Genomic DNA, 21537 nt, shown 5'->3' with positions numbered 1-21537 from the left:
TCTCCTTTTGGGTCACCTGGAGAGAGTTGCTGGCGTATTTGAATTTTGAATTTTTAAAAATGTATAGAGCGCACGTTCTCTATGCAGTTTCTTGGCGCTGGAGGGATTCCTGGGCGGGGAAGGGCCCGGGAGGCTAAGGGGCTAGGGACTAAAAGCTTGCTGGAACAATAGGGTCTTAAGGGCCTTGCGGAACTCCATATAGGAGGGGGAGAGTCGGATGGTGAGCGGGAGGGTGTTCCAGAAAGTGGGCGCAAGGACCCAGAATTTCTGGCCTCCCGATCTTTGTTTCTTGAAACGGGGAATTACAAGTAGGGGTTTGGTGGATGAGCGTAGGTCTCTAGAAGGGCAGTAATTGGTGATAGCAGAGTTGATAAAAGCAGGAGCTGTGCCCGCCCGAGCTTGAAAAGTAAGGCAACCAAGTTTGAAAAGGGCCCGTTGTTTGATGGGAAGCCAATGAAGGGCAGTGAGGAGGGGAGAGGAGTGGTGAGATTTGGATAGGCCATGTACCAGGCGAGCTGCCTGGTTCTGCACCAGTTGAAGGCGTTGAAGTGCATAGGCGGGAACACCATTATAAATAATGTTTCCATAGTCGATCTTAAATAAGACCATGGCCATTACAATCAATTTGAGTGCAGAGGGAGAGAAAAACCGGGATACTTTCCTAATGATACGCAAGGAGAAGAAACAAGAAGAAACAACAGAACTAATGTGGGAATGAAGTGTCAAATGATAATTGAGTGTGATACCAAGGGTCTTGACTGAATGAGAAGGGGTAGGAGGTAAACCAAGAGAGGGGGGCCAAAATGAGGGAGACCAAGGGTTACCACTGCCGCCAGTCAGTACCAGCTCTGTTTTATCCGGGTTGAGTTTGAGATGGTTCGCATTCATCCAATCCCGTATAAACAGCATGACGGACTGGAAGCTAGTGATACCTAATGAGGGGGAGGAGAAATTAAAAATAAGTTGGAGGTCATCAGCATAGTTGGAGACTGTGACCTCCATTTGTTGCAGTGCAAAAATAAGGGGGAAAATGTAAAGGTTAAATAAAAGGGGGGAAAGAGAGGAGCCCTGAGGGACACCACATTGCACTCTACGAGGCGGGGCAGAGAATTCAGCCAGGTGGACAGCCTGGGTGCGGTCTGCCAGGAAGGAGCCTATCCAGGCCAGCACCTGTCCCCCTATGCCCGCCGCCCTGACACGGGACAAGAGGATGGAATGGTCCACCGTGTCAAAAGCGGCGGACAGATCCAGGAGGACAAGGGCCTCGGGGGTGTTGGTATGAAGCCCCTCCCTGAGTTGGTCCATGACCGAAATGATCACCTTCTCAGTGGAGTGGCGGGGGCGAAAGCCCGCCTGGCAGGGTGCAAGGTAGTTACTGTCCTCTATGAAGGAGCTGAGCGCCTGGGTGACATGGGACTCAGCTACCTTTCCCAGATAAGGGAGAAGGGACATAGGGAGGTAGTTTGCCGGGGAAGCAGGGTCCGCTCCGGGTTTTTTTAATATGGGGAGGATTATGGCAGTGTTGAAGGGGGCAGGGACAAGGCCATATGTGAAACAATCATTCAGGAGAGTGAGGACAGGGGATGGGCACTCAGCAAAAATCTGACGGAGAGTGCGTGCCGGACAGATGTCAGCTGGAGAGCCCGACTTGACATGCCTAAGTAGGGGGGACAGAGTTTCTCTAGTCAGTGCGGGAATAGAGGTGAGGGACAAATTATTACCAGGTGGTTGGGGGTGGGTGAAAGTGGGCGAAGGGGAGGGAATGTTGGCTTTAATGCAAACTATTTTTTCAATGAAAAACTCTTTAAGCGAGTCGCATAGGGCCTGAGAGGGGGGGATCTTGGGCAGAGTTCTGTCCGATGATGCCAGCTCGTGGACGGTGGCAAAAATCTCGCGTGGCTGGCTTTCTGCAGCTAGAATACGCCCCGAAAAATATTCTGTCTTGGCTGCCAAGATGGCTTGTTTATATTCGCTAAGTGTAGTAACATAATGTAGCCTCCGGGTCGGGCAGTATGCTCTTCTCCAAGCTCGTTCAGCCTGCCGTACCTCCAGTTTCTTGGCTTTAAGGCCAGGGCTGAACCACTTGTTGGCATTGTGGGTGCGGTTGATGGTAATCCGCTTCGGAGGGGCCGCTAGGTCGCAGGCTTTGGCAAGCCAGCGATCTAGGATGGTAGTCTGAAGGTGTGGAGCCGAGCCCGATAAATCTGGGCAGGTGGCAGTTAGCGAGTTGCACAAGGATGGAATGTCGACTCGATTCCAATTCCTTGCCCAGATGTTATTGGGGAAGGAAGGTGTTATTTTATGGCTCAGATCCAGGGAAAAGGCGAGCACGGAGTGGTCAGACCATAGACAGGGCGAGATAGTTGGAACGGAAGTCGGGATGTTTAGTGTCCATATCTGATCGAGGATGTGGCCCCGGATGTGGGTAGGACCATGAACGTGCTGAGTGAAGTTGAGGCTGAGAAGCAATTGAGTAAAATTTTTGGATGTGGTAGCCTCGGCGGGATCAGTGGGCCAGAAATTAAAATCTCCCAGAACGAGGACAGAGGCGCTATTGACTGCTAGTGTGACCAGTAAGTTCTGAAAGGCCGAGAGAAAGCCGGGGGATGGCTGGGGTGGTCGATATGTTAATACACAGGTGATTGGGATCTTAAAAGAAGTAGAGCGTACTACGAGGCAATCAGCTGCTGGTATCGTGGGCGAAGCGAGTGTCTGAAAATGAAGTCCATTGCGGGCAATCAAGGCTACCCCGCCACCCGCTCTCTCGTCCAGTCGATCTGCACGGAGCATAGAGTAGTGGGGCGGGAGGGCCGTCAGGACGCTCGGCAAGGCGTAGGTCAAGATTGCTGAATGAATTGCTGACAATATCCCTGTTGTTGGTGAATATATGGCTGATATCACTAATACTAATAGCCTCCTCTGAAGGAGGAGTACCCCCAAGCACTTTGAAATGACTGAAACCTGTGTTGTTGGAGAACTCCTAGTGATCTTGCTATTTCCGTATCAGCCTTTATTGATTGAAGCGCATCTTCAATATTCTTCCGTAAAAGAGCTTCTCCATTATATGGCATATTCCAAAAACTTTATTGTACTTCAGGTGTAAACGATGTTGCTTTCTGCCAGCCATGCATTCTTAAAACTGCTGCTCCGGCCATTTGTCTGAATCCAGTCAATGCTACATACATTGCTGTATCGATAATCTCCGTGGATGTTTTCTCTCCTTCCAGAAGGATAGATTTTGTATCTTGTTTCTTGTACTGTGGTAGATAGTCAATAAATTGTGTTAATTCTGACCACATCTGATGGCCATACCTGCCCACTATGGCTAATGCATTGGACTCTCTTATACTCATAGCTGCCATAGCAAAAGAACGCTTTCAGATGTTGTCCAACCTCCACCCTTCTTTGTCAGGAGGAGTTGAATATGGCGCTGTTGGTTTTTTTGGGACCCGGGTTGCGCCGCCTGTATAACCACTAAATCTAGCTTCAGACGATTTATTAGACAAGCTGGGGAGTTGTTAGTGGACTTGTATTTCTTATCAAGTCTAAGTATTACGGCTGCCACCATAGCAGGGTGTTTCTTGACTTTAAGGCCTGCCACTCAAATATAGGATAGATCTCACAGATTTCTTTGTTGTTTCTTTGAACTCGTATACGAAACTGTTTGTTGAACAGATATTAGCAGATCAAACCTTTTAGCAGCTCTTATTAAGAGGGCATTGAAGCTCCCATTATCATCTGGTGCTAAACTGTCCACCGGAGGTGCTGGGGGGCAGGTATTGGTACAACATAGTCACCTCATTTGCTTCCCATATTTCTATCCTGATCACAAGGTATTTTACCTTCTCTTGGTTGTTCATTGTCGTTTCCCTGATCAACATAATCATTGCGAATAGTAATTGGTTACAAATGTCTTAGCTGTGGAAGGTCTCTTTTCTGTGCAGTAGAGCGCTTTTCCGATGTCATTATCTCAGGATAACATGACAAAATACCAGTTGGGTACATCCAAGTTTGGTGATGCTTTTGTGCTATTGTTTCCTTTTCTGGAAAAATGTTATAATAATTCTTAAGGCTCATGCGAAGGTCTGTAACCATGGCTATAGGAACCTGCATCAATGGTTCCTGAAATGCTAGTTCTTCAAAAGTTTCTTCATAAGGATAACCCTTGTGAAACTCCCAATATGATCTTCTTTTGTCATGGGGCCTTTCTGTAAATGATAAATCCCCTTGGAAGTAAGTAGCCTCATTGTGATCAAATTCCTCATCCGAGCGGTCATTGACGAGGGTGCTTATCGATCATCTATCGACGATGGAGCAGCCGTCTTCAGTCTCGATGCCGTTGCAGCCATAGACGGTCTCTTCGACGATGAAGACATTGTGAGATTAACCTTGATGTTAAAGATGCAGTTGATACTGTAGTAGTAGAAATCGTTGAAGTGGGCACCGTAGCTGTCAATGGTCTTCTCAATGGTCTTGTTGATGCTTTTACAGGCGATGTGTGTGATATGTGAGTTGGATCTGAGGTAGGCTTCTTGATATCTGCAGAAGGTAAGGCAGCTACAAAAAGAGTGGAAGACTGCGACCCTGAATTATTTTGTTAAGATGAGCCTCAAGTTGCTGTATGACTGATTTCTTCTGATCCGGACTCCTTTTAGCCATTCTTTTTTCTGTCACTTCTATTAATTTCTTATGTGGCTGCCCACTCGACTCCTTGCCATGTCTGTCTCTCTGTCTCTCTGTCTCTGTCATGGGCAGTACCCATGAACTGCCAAGTCGGCTAAGTCTGCTGCTGCTACAATGATTTGATTTGAGATTAGCATGCCTTAATTAAGGATCTCTTGGGAGTCTTATCTATCTTCCTAGGGGAGTGTTTTTTTGTAATGAATCCCACAGGAAACAATCATTTCTTCCCAAGAGAGCAGTCGCACTTGCCGCGTTCATAATTGTTGCAAGTGTACCGCACATTTTTCTGCCCTTTTTGTCTGGTGGGGCAGTAGAAGCAGGAGCAACTGTATGTGATTTTTTTAGCTGAAGCTACAATCACTGGATCTGGCGCAGGATCTTGCCTAAAAAAAAGGGGGTCATGATCTGGTGGCTTGTACTTCTTTAGAAAACCTGGAAGAAACAGACCTAATAGATGCAGGCATCAAAAATAGCTGTGTTGCAGGCTCTAAAATACCTGGAATCAAAGGTAATACAAGTCTAGATGAGGGTATTTGGTGTAAAGTCTCAAAAATGTCTTAAGTCAAAGTAGTAGAAGTGGGCATTGTGATGTTTCTCAGCCCCTATCACTAATATCTCATTGAAGTTGGAGAGATCATCTACCGCAGAGACTCTACCTGAAGGAGTATCAATCAGTGTTGGGGAGCAATCTCTTATAGAAGATTGCGATGGAGTTGAAGGCGAATATCTCCTATGTAGTATGTTATGTTATATTGATTTGTATAGCACAGTAATCACCTGAGCAGGCATCCAGGCGCTTGGGCAGGTGTGTAGTTTTATGGTCCCCAAGGTGGGGTGCTTATACAAAGAGCCATTTCTTCAGCTTCTTGTGGACCTCAAGAAGTAAGGCGAAGGCTCTGGTGTGTTGAGGGAGGTCATTCCATGTCTTGGGTGTGATGCAGGAGAATGAGCAACCTCCAGTTTTGCTTTTGCAAATGCGGGGAATGTGTGCGAGTGAGAGTGAGGCAGAGTATAGCTGTCTGTTGGGTTGGTGAAACTGTATGCATCTGTTTAGGTATTCTGGTCCTGTGTTGTGTAGGGGTTTGTATGTGTGCGTGAGAAGTTTGAATTGGCTGCTCTTGTGAATGGGGAGCCAGTGAAGCGTTCTGAAGTGCGGTGTGATGTGGTCGTGGAGTGTGAGGTCCAGCATGAGTCTTGCAGCGGTGTTCTGAATGGTCTGAAGTCTGTGTTGGAGTTGTTGAGAGATTCCGACTTAGAGAGTTGAAGATTCTGGCATAGAATGAGACCTTGACGATCTTCTCTCTGATCGTCTTGACTGAGATGAGGCAGATCTTGCAGTAGATTGTCTTCTAGATCTTATCTTATCGGAGTTTTGTAGAGCGCTTGTTCACCGGTTGGTTTCATGGCGCTCAGAGATCTAATTCTAGATCTAAAGAGAGTTTGATGCCTTCTCCTCAGTGATCTCTTTGTCCTTGGAGGGGATATCTGTCCAGCTGGAGATGGAGCAGAAGTAGTTTCTCATAACAGTCTTGGAGATGAGACTGGACCAGGAGACAACGAGATAGAGCAGACTGTCTCCAGGGTGTTACGTGAGGATGAATAGGTGCAGGAAAAATCTGAACCAGGAGTACCACTTCTCTGCTTACTTAAGTTTTGCAACCATCTTGGTGACAGGTGGATTGATGGAGGTCCAGGATAGAGAGCTAGACCTTGTCGTCAAAGAGGTTGGTCTTGAACGAGACTAATGCGACAGTGAAGTCTTCAACGTCAAGAAAGGAAGACTCAACGTAGATGGAAGATACATTACTACTGCTGGTGGTGTCATTTGATTTTAACGGTGGCTGCTTCGACTTCAAGCTTGGTGGTGTCCTCGACAGAGGAAGTGCTGATGTTGTCGGGAGTTGGCTTGTCGTTGACGGCAGTGTTTTTGACTTCGACGGTGAGTGCCTTGACGTCGACCTTGATGTTGCAGACGACAGAGGTGTACTCAACGCCGATGGTAGTAGTCTTGCCATTGACAGAGGGATTCTTGATGTTGACACTTGCCTTGACATCGATCGACTGTGTGATGTTGGCTTTGATGGACTACCAGTCGACGGCGAACAGGTAGATAGGTTCCCCGATGTCATGGTCCTCAACATCATACTCCTCAACGTAGATCAGGAACAATATCTCTCCCCTTGATGCCTTCTCTCCGTGGATCTGCCTCTAGGGGAGTCCTTGAAGCGGGAGTAAAGAGCTCCGATGATAGACTGACCTTCACCATGGCTTCTTGAGGAAGCAGCAGTCTTCTCCTAATTTTTTTCCTGCTGTTGATCCTGTAGTCCATGCAGTCTGATTTTTTGCCTTTTTCTCAGTGTTCTTCTGAAGAGTTTTTTACAGTGCCTGCTTGCATTAGAATGATGATCTTCTGGAAGGCAGTGGATACAGACTCTGAGTGGATATGTTTGTGCCACTTTGAGTCAGAAAAAAGGTGTTAAATTACTCCAGTCCTAAAAGGACTTCAAGTAAAAATCTAAAAACAAGTTGTAATAAATCTTTTCTTTGGATATTTGCCAAACATAGCAGAGCTCATTCCCCCAAGATCTGTTTCCAGGTGCCAGAAAAATGAGCTGATGTACCTGTCACGTGTGGGACATTATGAAATACTGAGGGTACTGTGAGGTTCTTAAATGCACAGTGCCAGTTGTGGTAGCTGAATGTACTGCTTGCAGCCTATTAGCTAATTCTGTCCTTCATTTGTTTTCCTTTTAAATAAAGCTTGTGAAATGTGTGATATGTTCACCTTTATTATATGTTGACATTTATGATAGCAAATGCTTTTCTTTTTCAAATGATAATACATTTTGGACTTTTTGCCTGTTTATAGGCTGCAATTGTTGTGAGTGTAAATAATTTTTAGATTGTTGTATATATAAGCAGACATGTATTTTATAAGTGCTCCGTGGTCCCAGCGCGTGGGTGGGACTATTCAGTGCTTATGACTATTGATGAGGATGACGTAGAAGGGAATGTGAGAATAGTGGTCCAGCAGGCAACTCTCATTGACAGACCTGAAAACCAAGCTAGTGGCAGAAAATAACCCCCTCCCAAAGGCCTCCACTCTTTTGGGCTCCCTATCCAGAGGAGTAGTCCAGAAATCATTTGGATTCGTCCAACTAGTGGAAGCTTGCACCACCAAACTCTGAGGGGAGGGATGCTGACAGAAATAGGAGGAGGAGTCGCCGGGGGAGGTCAGTGGCAACTCGCACCTTGGTGATTGACTGGGGGTCCATAGCACGGTTTGGCCCAGGTCCTTAGAAGAGCATCAGTGAGTGCCTCATTTAAAGGTAACAGGAGCTCAGGAATGGTTTTCTCCAGCTGGAGTACTTTTGGTGAGGACAGTGGTTTTGACCTCTAAGGTGGAAGAGCTGGAGGTCGATAACGTTGCCGCCATCCACATGACCATTGCTAAGGAAGCACTTTCTCCAGTGGCAGGTCTTGAGGGTGAAAAAATTAGGATTAGGTCAGAATTAGGAGAGGTTTCAAGATCATCATATCATTGTCTGAGGTCACCATACCAGTTTTATTATGTGGTGGGGTTGGGTAATTTTATCTCCTGCATCATAGTCATTATTAGAATTATTCCCAAACAAGGATTGTGGTGTATGAGATCTGCCTTGTGGAGGTGGTACATCACGCGGATCACATAGAAATGGCTGAAGTTCGATGGAAACTGAGAACAGCCTTGGTCAGGGTGGATAGGCACCGACTCTGAGTTGGATTGCACAATGGGCACTTTTCCCTCTGGTGTCGGTGGAGTCGGCATCGGTGTTGATGCTCTGGGACCTGGCATGGATCCGGGAGGCAGAGGCAGAGTTGGTACAGGGGCTGGAAGACATCCAGGGATACACTCAAAGGGTCAAACTAGTGACGAGGGCGAACCCGCCCGCGGTATCCCAGATGGAGTGACTCCCGGCTCCTTGGTGCCCGCAGGCATGCCAGAGGGAGTGCGAAAGGAGTCTCAGCATGATCTTGTGGAGCTCTTGGATCTGCCTAGGTGTTGCAGATGGCCCCAGAAACTGAACTTGTGCACGAACATGTGGCGATATGGGTTTAGATTTTGACTAACTTCGGGAATAAGATCGAGGCATGGTAATGCTCTTGCGCTGTCTTAGGAGTATGAGAGTGGCAGGAACGGGCCAAGTCCCTTTTAGTTTTTCCTTCAACTTACCCAAAGATTTGGAGCATGATGATAATCAACCTCATTATCGACCCTTGAGACTTCTGGAACAAGAATGAGACCGAACCTTGGACTTGGAGGTCCCTGCAGAATGTGAGAGTGATGAGAGGAGCAGATGTGGCATCAGACCATCACCTTGTTGTGGCTAGGCTAAAGCTAAAGCTGAACAAAGCATGGATGGAACCGACAAACCAACATCAGAGATATGACACCACGGTCTTCAAAAATGCACAGAAACGGAGTAAATATTCAGTCACCTTGAGTAACAAGTTTCATGTCCTGCAACAACTAGAGGACGAGAAAGACCCGAAAGAAACTCGGTCCCACGCATCCGGAGAGCTACTTCCGGAGGCAGATCCTTCTCCCATCACTCCGCCAAGACCTGAAACACCCTCCCCCTCGACCTGCGACAAACCGAAGACCTGCTGACATTCAGGAGACAACTCAAGACCTGGCTCTTCGACCAGTAACAGCACCCCCCCCCCCCCCAGCGCCTTGAAACCCTACCGGGTATGTAGTGCGCTTTACAAATTATGTGGTTGATTGATTGATTGTGGGAGATGGTCAAAGAAACAGTGATATCAGCCCGCCAGAAGGTACTGGGTCCCAAGAAATACCAGCATAAAGAATGGATTTCCACCGAGACTCTCTGCAAAATTCAAGACAGAAAGGAAAAGAAAGCTGCAGTCAACGCCAGCTGAACTAGAGCAGAAAAAGAAAAAGCTCAAGGTGAATACACCAAAACCAACTAGGAAGCAAAGAGAAGCTTAAGAGCAGACAAGTGAAGAATTATCGATGGTCTTTTCACAGGCTCAGGAAGCAGCAACCAATGGAACCTTGAAAGAACTCTACGACATAACAAAGAAAGTTTCCGTCACATACAGCAAGCCTGGAAGACCTGTTAAAGACAAAGCTGGCAAGACAATCATGCGTAACGAAGGCTAACAATGTAGATGGGTGGAGAACTTTGAAAAACTGCTGAACCAACTTGTGCCACAGTCTCCACCAGACATTCAGCCAGCTGAACAGGAATTGCCAATTGATTGCAACAGACCAACCAAGGAATAAATACGGCAAGCCATCAAACATCTGAGAAATTGAAAGGCAGCAGAACTGAGAACATTCCTGCAGAGGCACTGATTGCAGACATTGAAATATCAGTAGATATGCTCTACCCCATGTTTTGAATGTTCTGGGAAGAGGAAAAGATTCCATCAGCCTGGAAGGAGAGATACCTCATCCAAGAAAAGCGACCTGAGTAACTGCACAAACTACAGTGTGATAACTCCTCTATCAACCCCAAGCAAAGTGTTTAACAGAGTCATCTTGAACAGAATGAAGGAAAAAGTCAGTGATAAGTTGCGAGACCAGCAAGCTGGCTTCTGCAAAGATAGATCCTTCACAGACCAGACTGCAACACTGCACATCATCATTGAGCAGTCCATGTAATGGAACACCCCCCCCTATGTCAAATTTGTAGACTAGGAGAAGTCACTTGAGAGAGTGGATAGATAGACCCTTTGGCACGTCCTCCACCATTGCGGTGTGCCAGATGTACTCGTAAGAATCATCAGGAACTCTTACAAGGGACTGACCTGCAAGGCCAACTCATGGAAGCCTTCCAAGTGAGGACCCGAGTCATGGACGTCATTTGGGAGTAGTCAGGGGCCGCAGATGTCCTCCTGGCACTTTCTTTATGAACCCCGGCCTCAGAGGGGCAAAATCTTTGCCTCTTCTAAGGCCTGGGGTTGAATAGGAAGTGCCAGGAGTAACAGGGAGCAAGCTAGAGGCCACAGCTGCGACCCCTGACTACATCCAAATTACGTCCAAGACCGGGGTCCGCCAGGGTTGTTTGCTCTCGCCTTTTCTCTTCTTACTGACCATAGACTGGATCATTAGACATCCACAGCACGGAGAAGAAATGGGATCCAGTGGACACCTTGGAAGCAGCTTGACGACCTGGACTTTGCAGACGACCTGGCCCGACTCCCCCCTACCCATCTACAGATGCAAGAGAAGACTAACAACGTGGCAGCGACATCAGCACAACCTGGCCTCAATGTCCACAGGGGAAAACCAAGATCCTGAAGGCTACCAGGGCCAGCCAAACTGCAGTCACTCTTGCAGGTGATGCACTGGAAGAGGCCGAGGCCTTCACCTACCTGGCCAGGGTTATAGACAAGGAGCGCGGCACAGATGCCGACCTCAAGGCAAGAATCGGCAAAGCAAGAGCTGCCTTCATTCAGCTCAAAGGACCTATCGCTGCAAACCAAGTTCGGGCTTTTTAACACCAACATAAAATCAGTACTTCTATATGGAGCAGAAACTTGGAGGACAACAGTAACCATCCCCCAACAAAGCCCAGACCTTCATCAACACCTGTCTGAGGAGAATCCGCCAAATCCACTGGACAAGCACATTCAGCAACAATGACCTATGGCAGCAGACTTTCCAACTCCCTGCTCATGACCCCCAAGGGAAAAGGAAAAGAGGAAGGACAAGAAACACCTGGTGCCGAGGCCACGAGGCTAACTTCAAGGGGATGGGTTACTCCTGGAGTCAGGTTGAAAGAACATTTGCTTGCAACATTTCTCGCAAGGTTTAAAACGTGTCGTTTTGGGAGGCAAGATTTTCTCTTGCACACTGCAATATTTCTGAGGTAAACAGATCTCTAAGGTACGAGCGGTAACTCTGGATCCATGTCTGGTGGCCCGTTAAGAAAGGACCGATAATAATGTGCAGGAGTGGCACCTATATTGAACCCACACATCATTTCCTAAGCGGAACAGCATCAGTGAAGAGCTGCAAGGTGCCACGTACCAGCGCCCAGAGGTACTGCTCAAAAGGTTCCGGAGCCAGTCTGACACCTGGCGATATTCAAAAGTTGAAGTGAACAGCTGCCCACACAGAAAGATCCAAAGACCAATAAAGCCCCTCAATGAATAATCACGTCAAGAAATTGACTCACTACCCATCTGTCCCATCTATGATTTCGCAGTGATGTAGGCTTCCTATGACGAAGGCATCCTAAACTTGTACTCAGTAGTTACACCGTAAACAATCGCAGAGTTGGTTTGCAACAAATTAGAATATCTGACAGCCATAATGTTTGTTTGACTGGAGCCTCTGCCAATCACAACATAGGCTATATCTAAAGGTTGAGCGATGTTGCAATTTATTTTTTTTATTGAAACATTTCCATATTTCTTGCAAACAATATTCAAAGGTCACTAATTTGCACACAAGCTAAGCTTTCCTGCGAAAGTCAGGGCTCTATACTGCTTATGCATGCATTCAAGTGTTCTCTGAAATACTTTCTCCAAGGAGAAGCAAAGCAAGATGTAAACTTGCAAACCCACACAATACAGGTTCACAGTATTCATAAGAACAGTGTATCCACTTTTGGTGCCAACTAACATTCACGAAGGGAAAGCAAGAAGCTTCAAGAGCTGAAAGCAGTCGATAACTCTGACATGCAAAGCTACTCACATAATAAAAGCTTTGCACATCCCTGCTGAACACACCATATTAAATAAGAAAGTTTTCTTTTTAACCTCATCACTCTGTTTGGCTGTTACTTTTCAGTGTTTCATGCATCGGGGTCTCAGCTGGGATTGTTTGCCCCTGACCCCAAACATTCGAAGGCCTGTAAGGCTTAATGTGTTTATATATCGGAATGAGGCAGGTGATGACCGCCTTTAGTATGTGGCGCCTTTCGCTGCGGCAACCTCCAAATAGTTCCCCGGACAGTGTTTCTGTTCTGAGCGAGGTGCTTGTGCTGCCAGAAAACCAGAGAGGAGCCCCGCATGACGTTTGCGGCCCAGGCCCCACAGAAGCTTCTGGAAGGCCCTGGGCCACACTGAGAGGAATCCTTACCTGTGTGGACTTGAATCCCCCGCCGTAGTTTTGCTGTTCCGTCAGCCACCTGACGATTTGATTGGCTGTCGGGATGTCATTCCGAAGCAGCACGTGCATCAGGGCGAAGGCGGTCCCTTCCACTGTGATGGCGGAAGCACTTGGCACGCGGTCCTTCTTGGTCTCTGAGTGCAGCCTGTCTGCCTCCTTCGATTCCCAGTACAGCATCCGGCCATCTAGGCGCGAGAAGAGACAATGAGCAGGGCCGTTTCTAGGTGTTTTGCAGCCCTAGGCGAGAATTGAAAAATGCTGCCCCCTCCCTTTTACTACCATCGCTCTCCCCCTGTCATCCAGGCTAACTCCTCCGCAGTTTCTCACTCTCTATACTCTTTCATTCTTTCTCTGCCAGCATCTCTCTGAAATGGCCTGTAAGCACACCGTGTCAGTGCATTGTTAAAATCTACAGAAACATCACAGTCTTCAGGAATGCAATTTAGAGTAAAACGTGTGAAATGTAAACAGGTGCTGCGTCGGTGTCACGGATGTGATTAGTTATTCATCAGCAATCGTTTGGCACTCCTTGAGAACTTCAACTGCCAGTTACAGTGGCCGCTTTGCCCTTTTTACTGCAGCGTAGACTGGTGTACAATGACCTGAGGTCGGAATCAGAGCGGCTGCTTGGGACCGAAGTTATGTTTGGGATGGGGGGGGAGGGGGCTCCACTGACTGCCAGGAGGCCCTTCGGTTGTTTTCTGATGTAGACCCCAGGGGGATAAAAAAAGCATCTTGCCAACACCACAGCCTTGGGCAGCTCAGTAAAAAGAACCAAACAGCCCATTTTAACCTGGAATCTCTCCACTGCATGTGCATAGTAGTGACTGTCTGGAGTGCCTTGCCAGCACTTAAAACGGAAGGCGAGGCACTACTAGATTTGCGTGGGGGCTGCAGGCAGAGCCCGCGTTCGGATTGTGATCCGGATCATGTTGTTCTCCTTCATATGTTGAACAGCACACGAGGAAAGCCTGTGGAGCAGCTCCGACAGGAGCAGCTTAATTGATCACAGGTTTTGATCTGGGCTTATTGTGATGCTAAAATAATAATGTGATAAACATGCCAGCGCTCAAATCTATGTCACATACCATTGATTCAGTCAAAGTCAAGAATCTGTCAAGAATCTGCGGTGGGATGTTTAAGTTAGGAAGCAGCCGGAAGCCAGCAGCAAGCGGCTCCATATGCTGCAGGCTGCCAGGCAGCAGGCTCCAGCCCTCGACGGGGAGTCTGAGCTAGCCCGTGCAGAAGTGGTTGGGTGAGCCTGAGAGGACCGCAGGATCTATTACACTGCCCCCGCTGTAGTGCAAACAGCGTACACACTGCAGCTAAACTTCGAGTTCCGCCAGCTCGTGGCACCGCCCTAGTAAAGTGTCTCCCCATTGGGCACTGAAAGTGACAGGTATGCTGGCAGCGTTTTTCGGGTAATATTCACTGTAGTATGGTAGTCTAGCACACACATGAGCTACCAGTCCTCAAGCCTGCCGAGACATGCACGCATTGCGCGCTTACAGTGCAGCTATCATTTTGGTGCACACGAAGACGGGGGCCGGCGACAGGGGCCGATGTCAGAGGCAGCGGAAAGTGGCCACGCGCTAAATGAAAAAAGCTTTGAAACACTGAGTTATTACGAGCGTGCAGTGCTACACTCACAGGGATTGGTAAAAGATAACAGGCTCACCGGAGTCTGGGGTTTCCTGTGGTAGGTCGTAGGTCAAGTAGAGGTCACGCTCGCCTCACATTAGCAGTTCGCTGCGATGTCTTGCACACAAGTACCTTGGCAGGGTGACGTCAGGCATGGCTGCAGTCTTCAGCAAGTGACTCAGCAGTGCCGCGGGCGGGAATTTTTCATCAGGCTATTAGGGGCGCGCACGGCCCCCGCCTGTGGCGCCGAAAGTGACGTCATGTCGAATTGTTGAAAGGGATTCCCAAACTCATGTTTTTTGCCGGCCTCCCCCTTTGCCGCCCTAGGCGGCCGCCTAGTCTTGCCTAATAGTAGAAACGGCCCTGACAATGAGGCAAAATGGAACCAAGAAGAGAATGACAGCAAGGGTGGGATATGACAATGAGAGAACAGAAAATGGAACTGAGCGGTAGAGACCAAGAAAAGTAGAGAACAGCAAACAAATACATTCTGAAAAGACAAGTGAATGGAAGTATGGTTTGGCTAGTCTTCGAAGAGCCAGTGACAGAGAAGTGAGCAGTGACTAAGAGTCAATGGAAAGGTCTGTGAGTGAAAGAGAACTGCAGAGCTAGCAGAAGAGGAAAGCCAGAAGGCAGAGTTACACAGTGAGGAAGGAGAGTCCCTGGGGCGGTTTTTCTAGGCTCTATCACCCTGGCTCCTCTCGCAAGACTCAGTGAGGGTGGAATTCATGATGATTAGAACCGTGACACAAATAAATACAAGTAATTGGTTTCCAGACTGAGAGCAAACCTTGGGAAAATTAGTACTGGCCGCCTTGTCATGGAGACGGTCCATCCTGAAATGCAAGGCAAGGCCCCCTCCAACAGGGAAGACAGGCAGCTTCATACCGGTTATGGCCATGTGAGGCCCCGCGGCAAGGTCTTGCTTGGATCCTGTGCTGAAGCAAAGAGCATCTGTGCATACCTTTGGCAACTTAAGGCGTTACATCAGGAACGCTTGCAAAGAGCGTAGACCACCCACAATCACTTTCAGTAGCTGTCAAACCAAGTGGTCTTCGGCCACTCTAGACAGAGGCCCCGACTATGCACAGTCATTCTGACCCGGCTTCTCATGAGACCAGTCCATCCCAAACCTTCATACACATGCATGTACCGGTGACACTGATCTTAACATCTGCCACTATACAGCGATATCTTCCATTGCAATAAACGAAGACATTTATTATTGACATCTGAGAGACCTTCAGCCTTAGCAGGGAAAGGGGTGCAAATTCCAGCTTCCAGTCAACGGTCAAGAACAGAAGCTTAACCCTTTTCAGTCAACTAAGGACACAATATCCCTTTCTGTCCGTCTACCTCTATCGTGAATTAGCGCCATTTCACACCTATTACTTATGCTGTCTCTGCTCCCTGGGAGAGCAATATTAAATGGTTATGAATGACACGGTGAAAGTTCTTAGTTGGCCTGTTTCAACACTATACGTATCTCTTTATATAAAGACACGTCCTGCTTACAATAAGTCAGTTTCAATATGGTTTTGACTAAACTTTCGTTATTACATAAGCTTGACAGTCATTGTTCTCCCCAGAGAACAGACTCCTGAAACAAAATCCCTTCAGATATGTTTTCTCAATGTCATGAAATATTGTCTGACTTAGTTTACACCCAATCTTTGATACAGAACATCCCCACCCTCAGTTTGGAAGACAAGCTGGCTTTTTACCCCAAAAACTAAATATGTACCATATGCATCACCGACAGGGACAGATTCTATTTCGAGTAAGGCAACTATGCCTGACTACAACTTGATGTTTTCAATAAACATTTTCAGTTTATCAATGGAAGGCGGTCAGAAAAGATTGTCTCCCCTCAGAGAGTTCACGGAGGGTGCTCCTTTACCGCCGCGAAGGCGAGGATTGATCTCTCTCTGTTTTCTTTCCCCAGTTTTCTCATTCATTGTGTAAGTCTCTCTGTGTAGATCACCAAAGCACCTTTGTACATTTTAATCTTTTTGGTTAAATGTTCCTGCGGTTGATTGACTCCTTCAATTTCCACGCCCTTCAGCTCATTGCACGAAAGACTATGTTCCAGTAAGCCAGTTCCCTGCGAGGCTGCATGCATGACATTGACTGCTTTCTACTTTGCCTGTCATTGGTGTCTGATTTTTTGCAGATGAAGCTGGATTTCTTGTAGGTTGGAATAGTTAAGTGCTTTCTGCCCCTGGACACTGTTTAGACTGTTCTTCCTCTTTGTGCCACCGGCTGCTGCTCAAAGTGGTCTGTACCTTTGTCCTGATGAAGACTCCCCAAACCATCTACCAGGGCCGAACATGTACATCACCGACGAATGACGGTTTTAGATTGTGTCCCGTGGAATAACTCCTATTCGAACAGGCAGGTGTGGACATCTTGTACAGTCGCAACACTAGGCACCACAGACAGAACTTTTGCTGTGTATCTTTGTCTCACGTGTGTTTTTATCATTTGCACTTTTAAAACACACGAGCACTACGCGGTCCGCTCACATTTCGACAGTGGAACCTTTGCTATCTACTATTGATAATGTGACCCTGTAAATGAACTTGCACATTTTTCTATTTCTCAATATACTGCCATCATTACTCTTTTATCTATAAATGTATACAAATATGGAATGTTATATTAAAACATTATGCGATTACTATTATTGTCCTTGGGTGTTCATTGGTTGAGCGTTTCTATTCTTAGGTCTTGGTCATTTGTAGGAAGCAAATGGTGTGTGCAATGTGGCCACTCTCTCATTCATTCTCCCCTTATCTACTTACCACATTGGTGGCAGTGGGCTACTCACCCTTGGTCTTTGTGGCGAAGTCCATCAGGTAGCTGTGGGCCTCCATCTTGGCGCTATCGCTGTCTGATACCAGAGTCAGGGCGTAGGCCGAGATGGCGACGGTGTAAGGACGCTGCAAACTGGGCAGCTTCTGCTGGAGGTACTGGGCCGCCCTCTCAATGCTCAGCCTCTGCAGAGGATGGAAAGAAGAGTGGGGCACAGTGTACGGCTGCGAAGCACCCATACTCGTACGCATAGTACAGAAGAAACTGGATGAGTTGTATCGGATGTAGGATGGAAAAACATAATCAAAGATCCATTTCCAGAGGAAGAGGATTAGCAAGAGAAAAAGCTAATAGAGAAAAGGCAGCTTCAGTGCTGCACCTTCATTGCTCACATCATAGCAGATCAGGCTTCTGTGGGATCAGCAGCTGCCCTGGCAGTGCAACTGGGGGTCCAGTTCCATCTACACAGGGATCCACCAGGGCCCCTATTCGCTTGCACAACAACAATGTCCGCCATCAGCCGTACAAAAAGAACAACCTCCAGACATATCACACTCAAAGATACTAATTAACAATAAACTTCCTCAAATTTAGTCTGGCAAAGGTCGAATAATTCATTACCAAGGATGCAGTCTGAAAACACTCGTAAAATACTGTGGTTCTACCGCTAGTACTCATGATGATGTTCATCTGGCTTCGCCCTCGGCATCTCTGAATTTAACAATATAATAACTCACCCTCCTGCTTGAAACCACAAATGTCATTCCGCTCTGACCACTGTGGGCACTCGTTCAAGTATCCTGGGTCAGAAGGTGATTAAGCGCACTCTGATTGTGGCCAATCCAATACTCTAGAAAGGACTATGTACATGGCAGCAAGATTTGTGGTTGCTGCTCTTCAGTTGTCGCAACACTAACAAACCAAGCCAAGTACTTGCTGTAGCAGACACTTAAAATAACCCTCAAGGGGGAGGAGCCTAGCGCTTGACCAAGATGGCCGCGTGAGCTCTGAGCTCCCGAGACCCTCGCGCCCTCCGTCGACTATCCTGTCTCTAATCCTGTCGGTATGCATGGCATCGTGTGGATGAACTGTCAGGGAGGCGATTGATGCTACCCGCGGTCGGATCGCCCACCGGGAACCGGACTTATGCCTGATGGAAGATTGCGGCCTATCTCCGAGGGATGCCAGGGGCTAGAGTTGGCAGGATGCCCGACTTCTAGTTGAACAACAACGGCCAGGCGAGGTGTGAACAGTCGGACGGAGGTCCCCGTCCTTTCACTTTCGCTTTCTCTCCCTCTGTCGGCCCTGCCCCTGGAGAGCTCTTGGTGGCTTTATCACCCTATGGACGCTTTGCAGGCTACTCTGGTGGCCCATTGCAGCACTGATCACTCCTGATTCCTTTCATTGAGAGGGACCCATCTTATCTGAACCGACCTGCTTGGTATCAACCATGTCGGGCAAAGCAGAGGTGGATCGGCTGAAGACTAAGTCTACCAGGCGGGGAGCCTATACCCAAGTCAATAGTATGGACCGCTATGCTCTGCAGAAGGCATCACCGAGTGGGTCGAGCCAGTCGCCGGATACCCAGAAGGCGGCCTCGCCTTTGGCCCCGGAGCTCTCACTACAGGATGTCATGGGCGCGCTCGAAGGGATGCAGACCTCGATTGGGAGACAGTTTGATGCCCTGGCGCATAAGGTGGATGCCATCTTGGTGGATGTTAACCTGATCCGTGCGGACTTGGGCAAAACGAATGAACGGGTCAGGACCCTGGACCTCAAGACCACGGGCCTCACCGATGATGTCACGGAACTGCAGAGCGAGGTTCGTAAGCTGAGGACCGAGCGTGATCTCGCCGCCCGCCGGCTGGAGGATTTTGAGAGCCGGGCCAGGCGCAACAACGTGCGCGTCATCGGGGTCCCGGAGTCCTCGGATGAGGCTTCGGTTGACCTGCTTGTCGAGGACTTGGTGCTTAACCATCTGCAGCCTAAGGGTCTTGGAAAGTTCTTCGCGGTTGAAAGGGCCCATAGAGTGCCGGGTGGGAGGCCCAAGGTGGGTGCCCCACCGAGCCCGATCGTTGCTCGGCTCTTTCATTTTCGAGATCGGGACGCTATCCTGCAAGCATCGAGGGTGACGGGCCCGGTCCCCTTCCAGAACGCGTCGGTGAATTTCTATCCGGACTTCACCCAGCAGGTGCAGAGGCAGAGACAGGGCTTTCTGGGGGTGAAGAGGCGGCTCCGGGAGAGGGATCTGAAGTATGCCATGCTCTTCCCTGCCAGACTACGTGTGGTGCACGAAGATCGGACATTCTTCTTTGACTCTCCTGTTATGGCCGATGAATGGCTGGACGCTTTGCCCCGGCGACGGACGGGGGAGGACATTGCCGAGGATGGGGACAGTGGCCGGGATGGGCAGGGCTGATTTTTCGGAGCCGGTCTGACTCGATTTGGCTATATTTGAAGACTTGAATAGAGTGCAGTCAATGCGGAGGGCGGCGGGAGGACGAGGGGTGCTCTTTCCTCCCTTAGGGTACTTTTTGTAGATTTTTGGGGTTTTTGTAGGGCGACAGGCACACTGCAATTTGGGGGGGGCTTTGTAAGCTGCCGCAGGGGTGCAGGGTGGGGGGGGTTTCTGGGATTTTGGGTTTGTTGTTGGGGGGTTTATTTCTGCAAGGCATGGTGATTCTTTCCAGGACTGTTCCATGGTGGCTCTTCGGGAGTGGGGTGGGCCTCTTTATGTTTGAGGATGGGGGGTAGGGGTTTGAGTGTTATAAGCTGGAATGTTAATGGTTTGGGGGATCGCATTAAGCGTGGGATTGTTTTGCAATCCTTGAAACGGTCAATGCCGGATGTTGCTTTGCTGCAGGAGACGCATCTTATAGGTAATACATGCTATGCTCTGAATAGGAAGGGTTATAAATTCATAGCACATTCGGGATTCTCCTCTGGGTCCAGGGGTGTGGGCATCCTAGTCAGAGCCTCGCTACCATTTGAGGTGGACTCCACCATTGTTGATGATAGGGGGAGGTTTGTGGCGGTGGCGGGGCGGTGGGAAGGAAGAACTTTGGTGTTAGTTTCGGTTTATGTCCCGCCGGCCCTGCAGGCCTCCACGTTCACAGATCTGGGTAGGGCCCTGCTGGATCTCCCCGGGGGTCTGCTTGTGGTGGGAGGTGATTTCAACGCTGTTGGCTCCGGCCTGCTGGATAGATACCCGCCCAGAGACACGGGGGGGCTCAGAAGTGGCTCCCAGACTTCCTAAACACGCTTGGCCTGATAGACTGCTGGAGGCTCCGGCACCCCACACAGAGCCAATACACGTTCCACTCCGGGGCACATGGTAGTCTTTCCAGGATTGATTATCTACTCACTCTGGCTGCGCATGCCTCATTGGTCTCCGAGGCGCGGCATATGGCGCGTGGTATATCTGACCATTCGCCAGTGTGGATCCGGCTGGATCTAGGTCGGGAGGGAGGAGGAAGGGTGGCCCCTATCAACCCGTGGTATTTCCGGGATCCCAAGATGCGCAGCGCGCTGGTAAAGAAAGTAGATAACTTTTTCAAGGATAATCAGGGATCCGTGGACTCGGCAGTGTCGCTGTGGGAAGCATTTAAGACCGTGCTCCGAGGGGAAGCCCTCTCCCTAGTAGTAGCTGCCAAGCGGCGGAGAGATGGCGAGGTTCTGCAGGTTGAGGAGGAGATCGCGGCTCTGGAGGGAGCGCTGGAGGAGGAGGTTACAGAGTCCTCATTGCATGAGCTTTGCTTGAAGCAAGCTGAGTATAAGGACCTGGTGACGAATGCCGCTAAGACCCTCAGTAGGGAACAGCAGGGCCGATTGTATGATGTTGGTGACAAGGCAGGGAAACTCCTGGCTTGGCTGGACAAAAAAGAACGGGTCAATAGAGTTGTGCCAGAGTTGACGGGAGAGAGGGGAGAGGCGATTGTGGAACCTGAGAGGATTGTACAGTGTTTCTCGGACTATTTCTGTAGGGTTTATGCCTCAGTGTCGGATAGGCCGCCCGAGGACTCGTCTGACCTCCTCCGTGATATCGAGTTGCCCTGTCTCTCTGACATAGATAGGGACGATCTAGATGGTGATATAACGGTTGACGAGGTAGCGGGGGCTATTCGCGCGTTAAACTCGGGCAAGGCCTCGGGACCGAACGGCTTGCCGGTCGACCTGTACAAGCTATTTCCGGATAGGGTTGCCCCTCATCTGCGCGCCATGTTTATGGAGGCGCGGGGGAGTGGGACCCTCCCGTTGGACCAGCGACTGGC

General features: G+C 48.8%; 1 protein-coding gene across 1 annotated transcript in view; it reads right to left on the bottom strand.

The window, feature by feature from the left end:
* Positions 1 to 21537, bottom strand: part of LOC146869315 (complement C4-like) — a 529345-nt gene that overhangs the window by 137796 nt on the left and 370012 nt on the right. The window contains exons 29-30 of the mRNA XM_085634104.1: positions 17283 to 17451; positions 12782 to 12996 (exon numbers count right to left, since the gene is read on the bottom strand). Coding sequence (XP_085490230.1) covers positions 12782 to 12996; positions 17283 to 17451 — 384 coding nt within the window. The remainder of the gene's footprint in view (positions 1 to 12781; positions 12997 to 17282; positions 17452 to 21537) is intronic.

This window comes from Triturus cristatus, chromosome 1_1 (genome assembly GCF_964204655.1).
Source record: "Triturus cristatus chromosome 1_1, aTriCri1.1, whole genome shotgun sequence".
In the NCBI taxonomy this organism is placed as follows: Eukaryota; Metazoa; Chordata; class Amphibia; order Caudata; family Salamandridae; genus Triturus; species Triturus cristatus.
The sequence above is the reverse complement of the archived record's forward strand: the minus strand, read 5'-3'. Positions and strand labels throughout refer to the sequence as shown.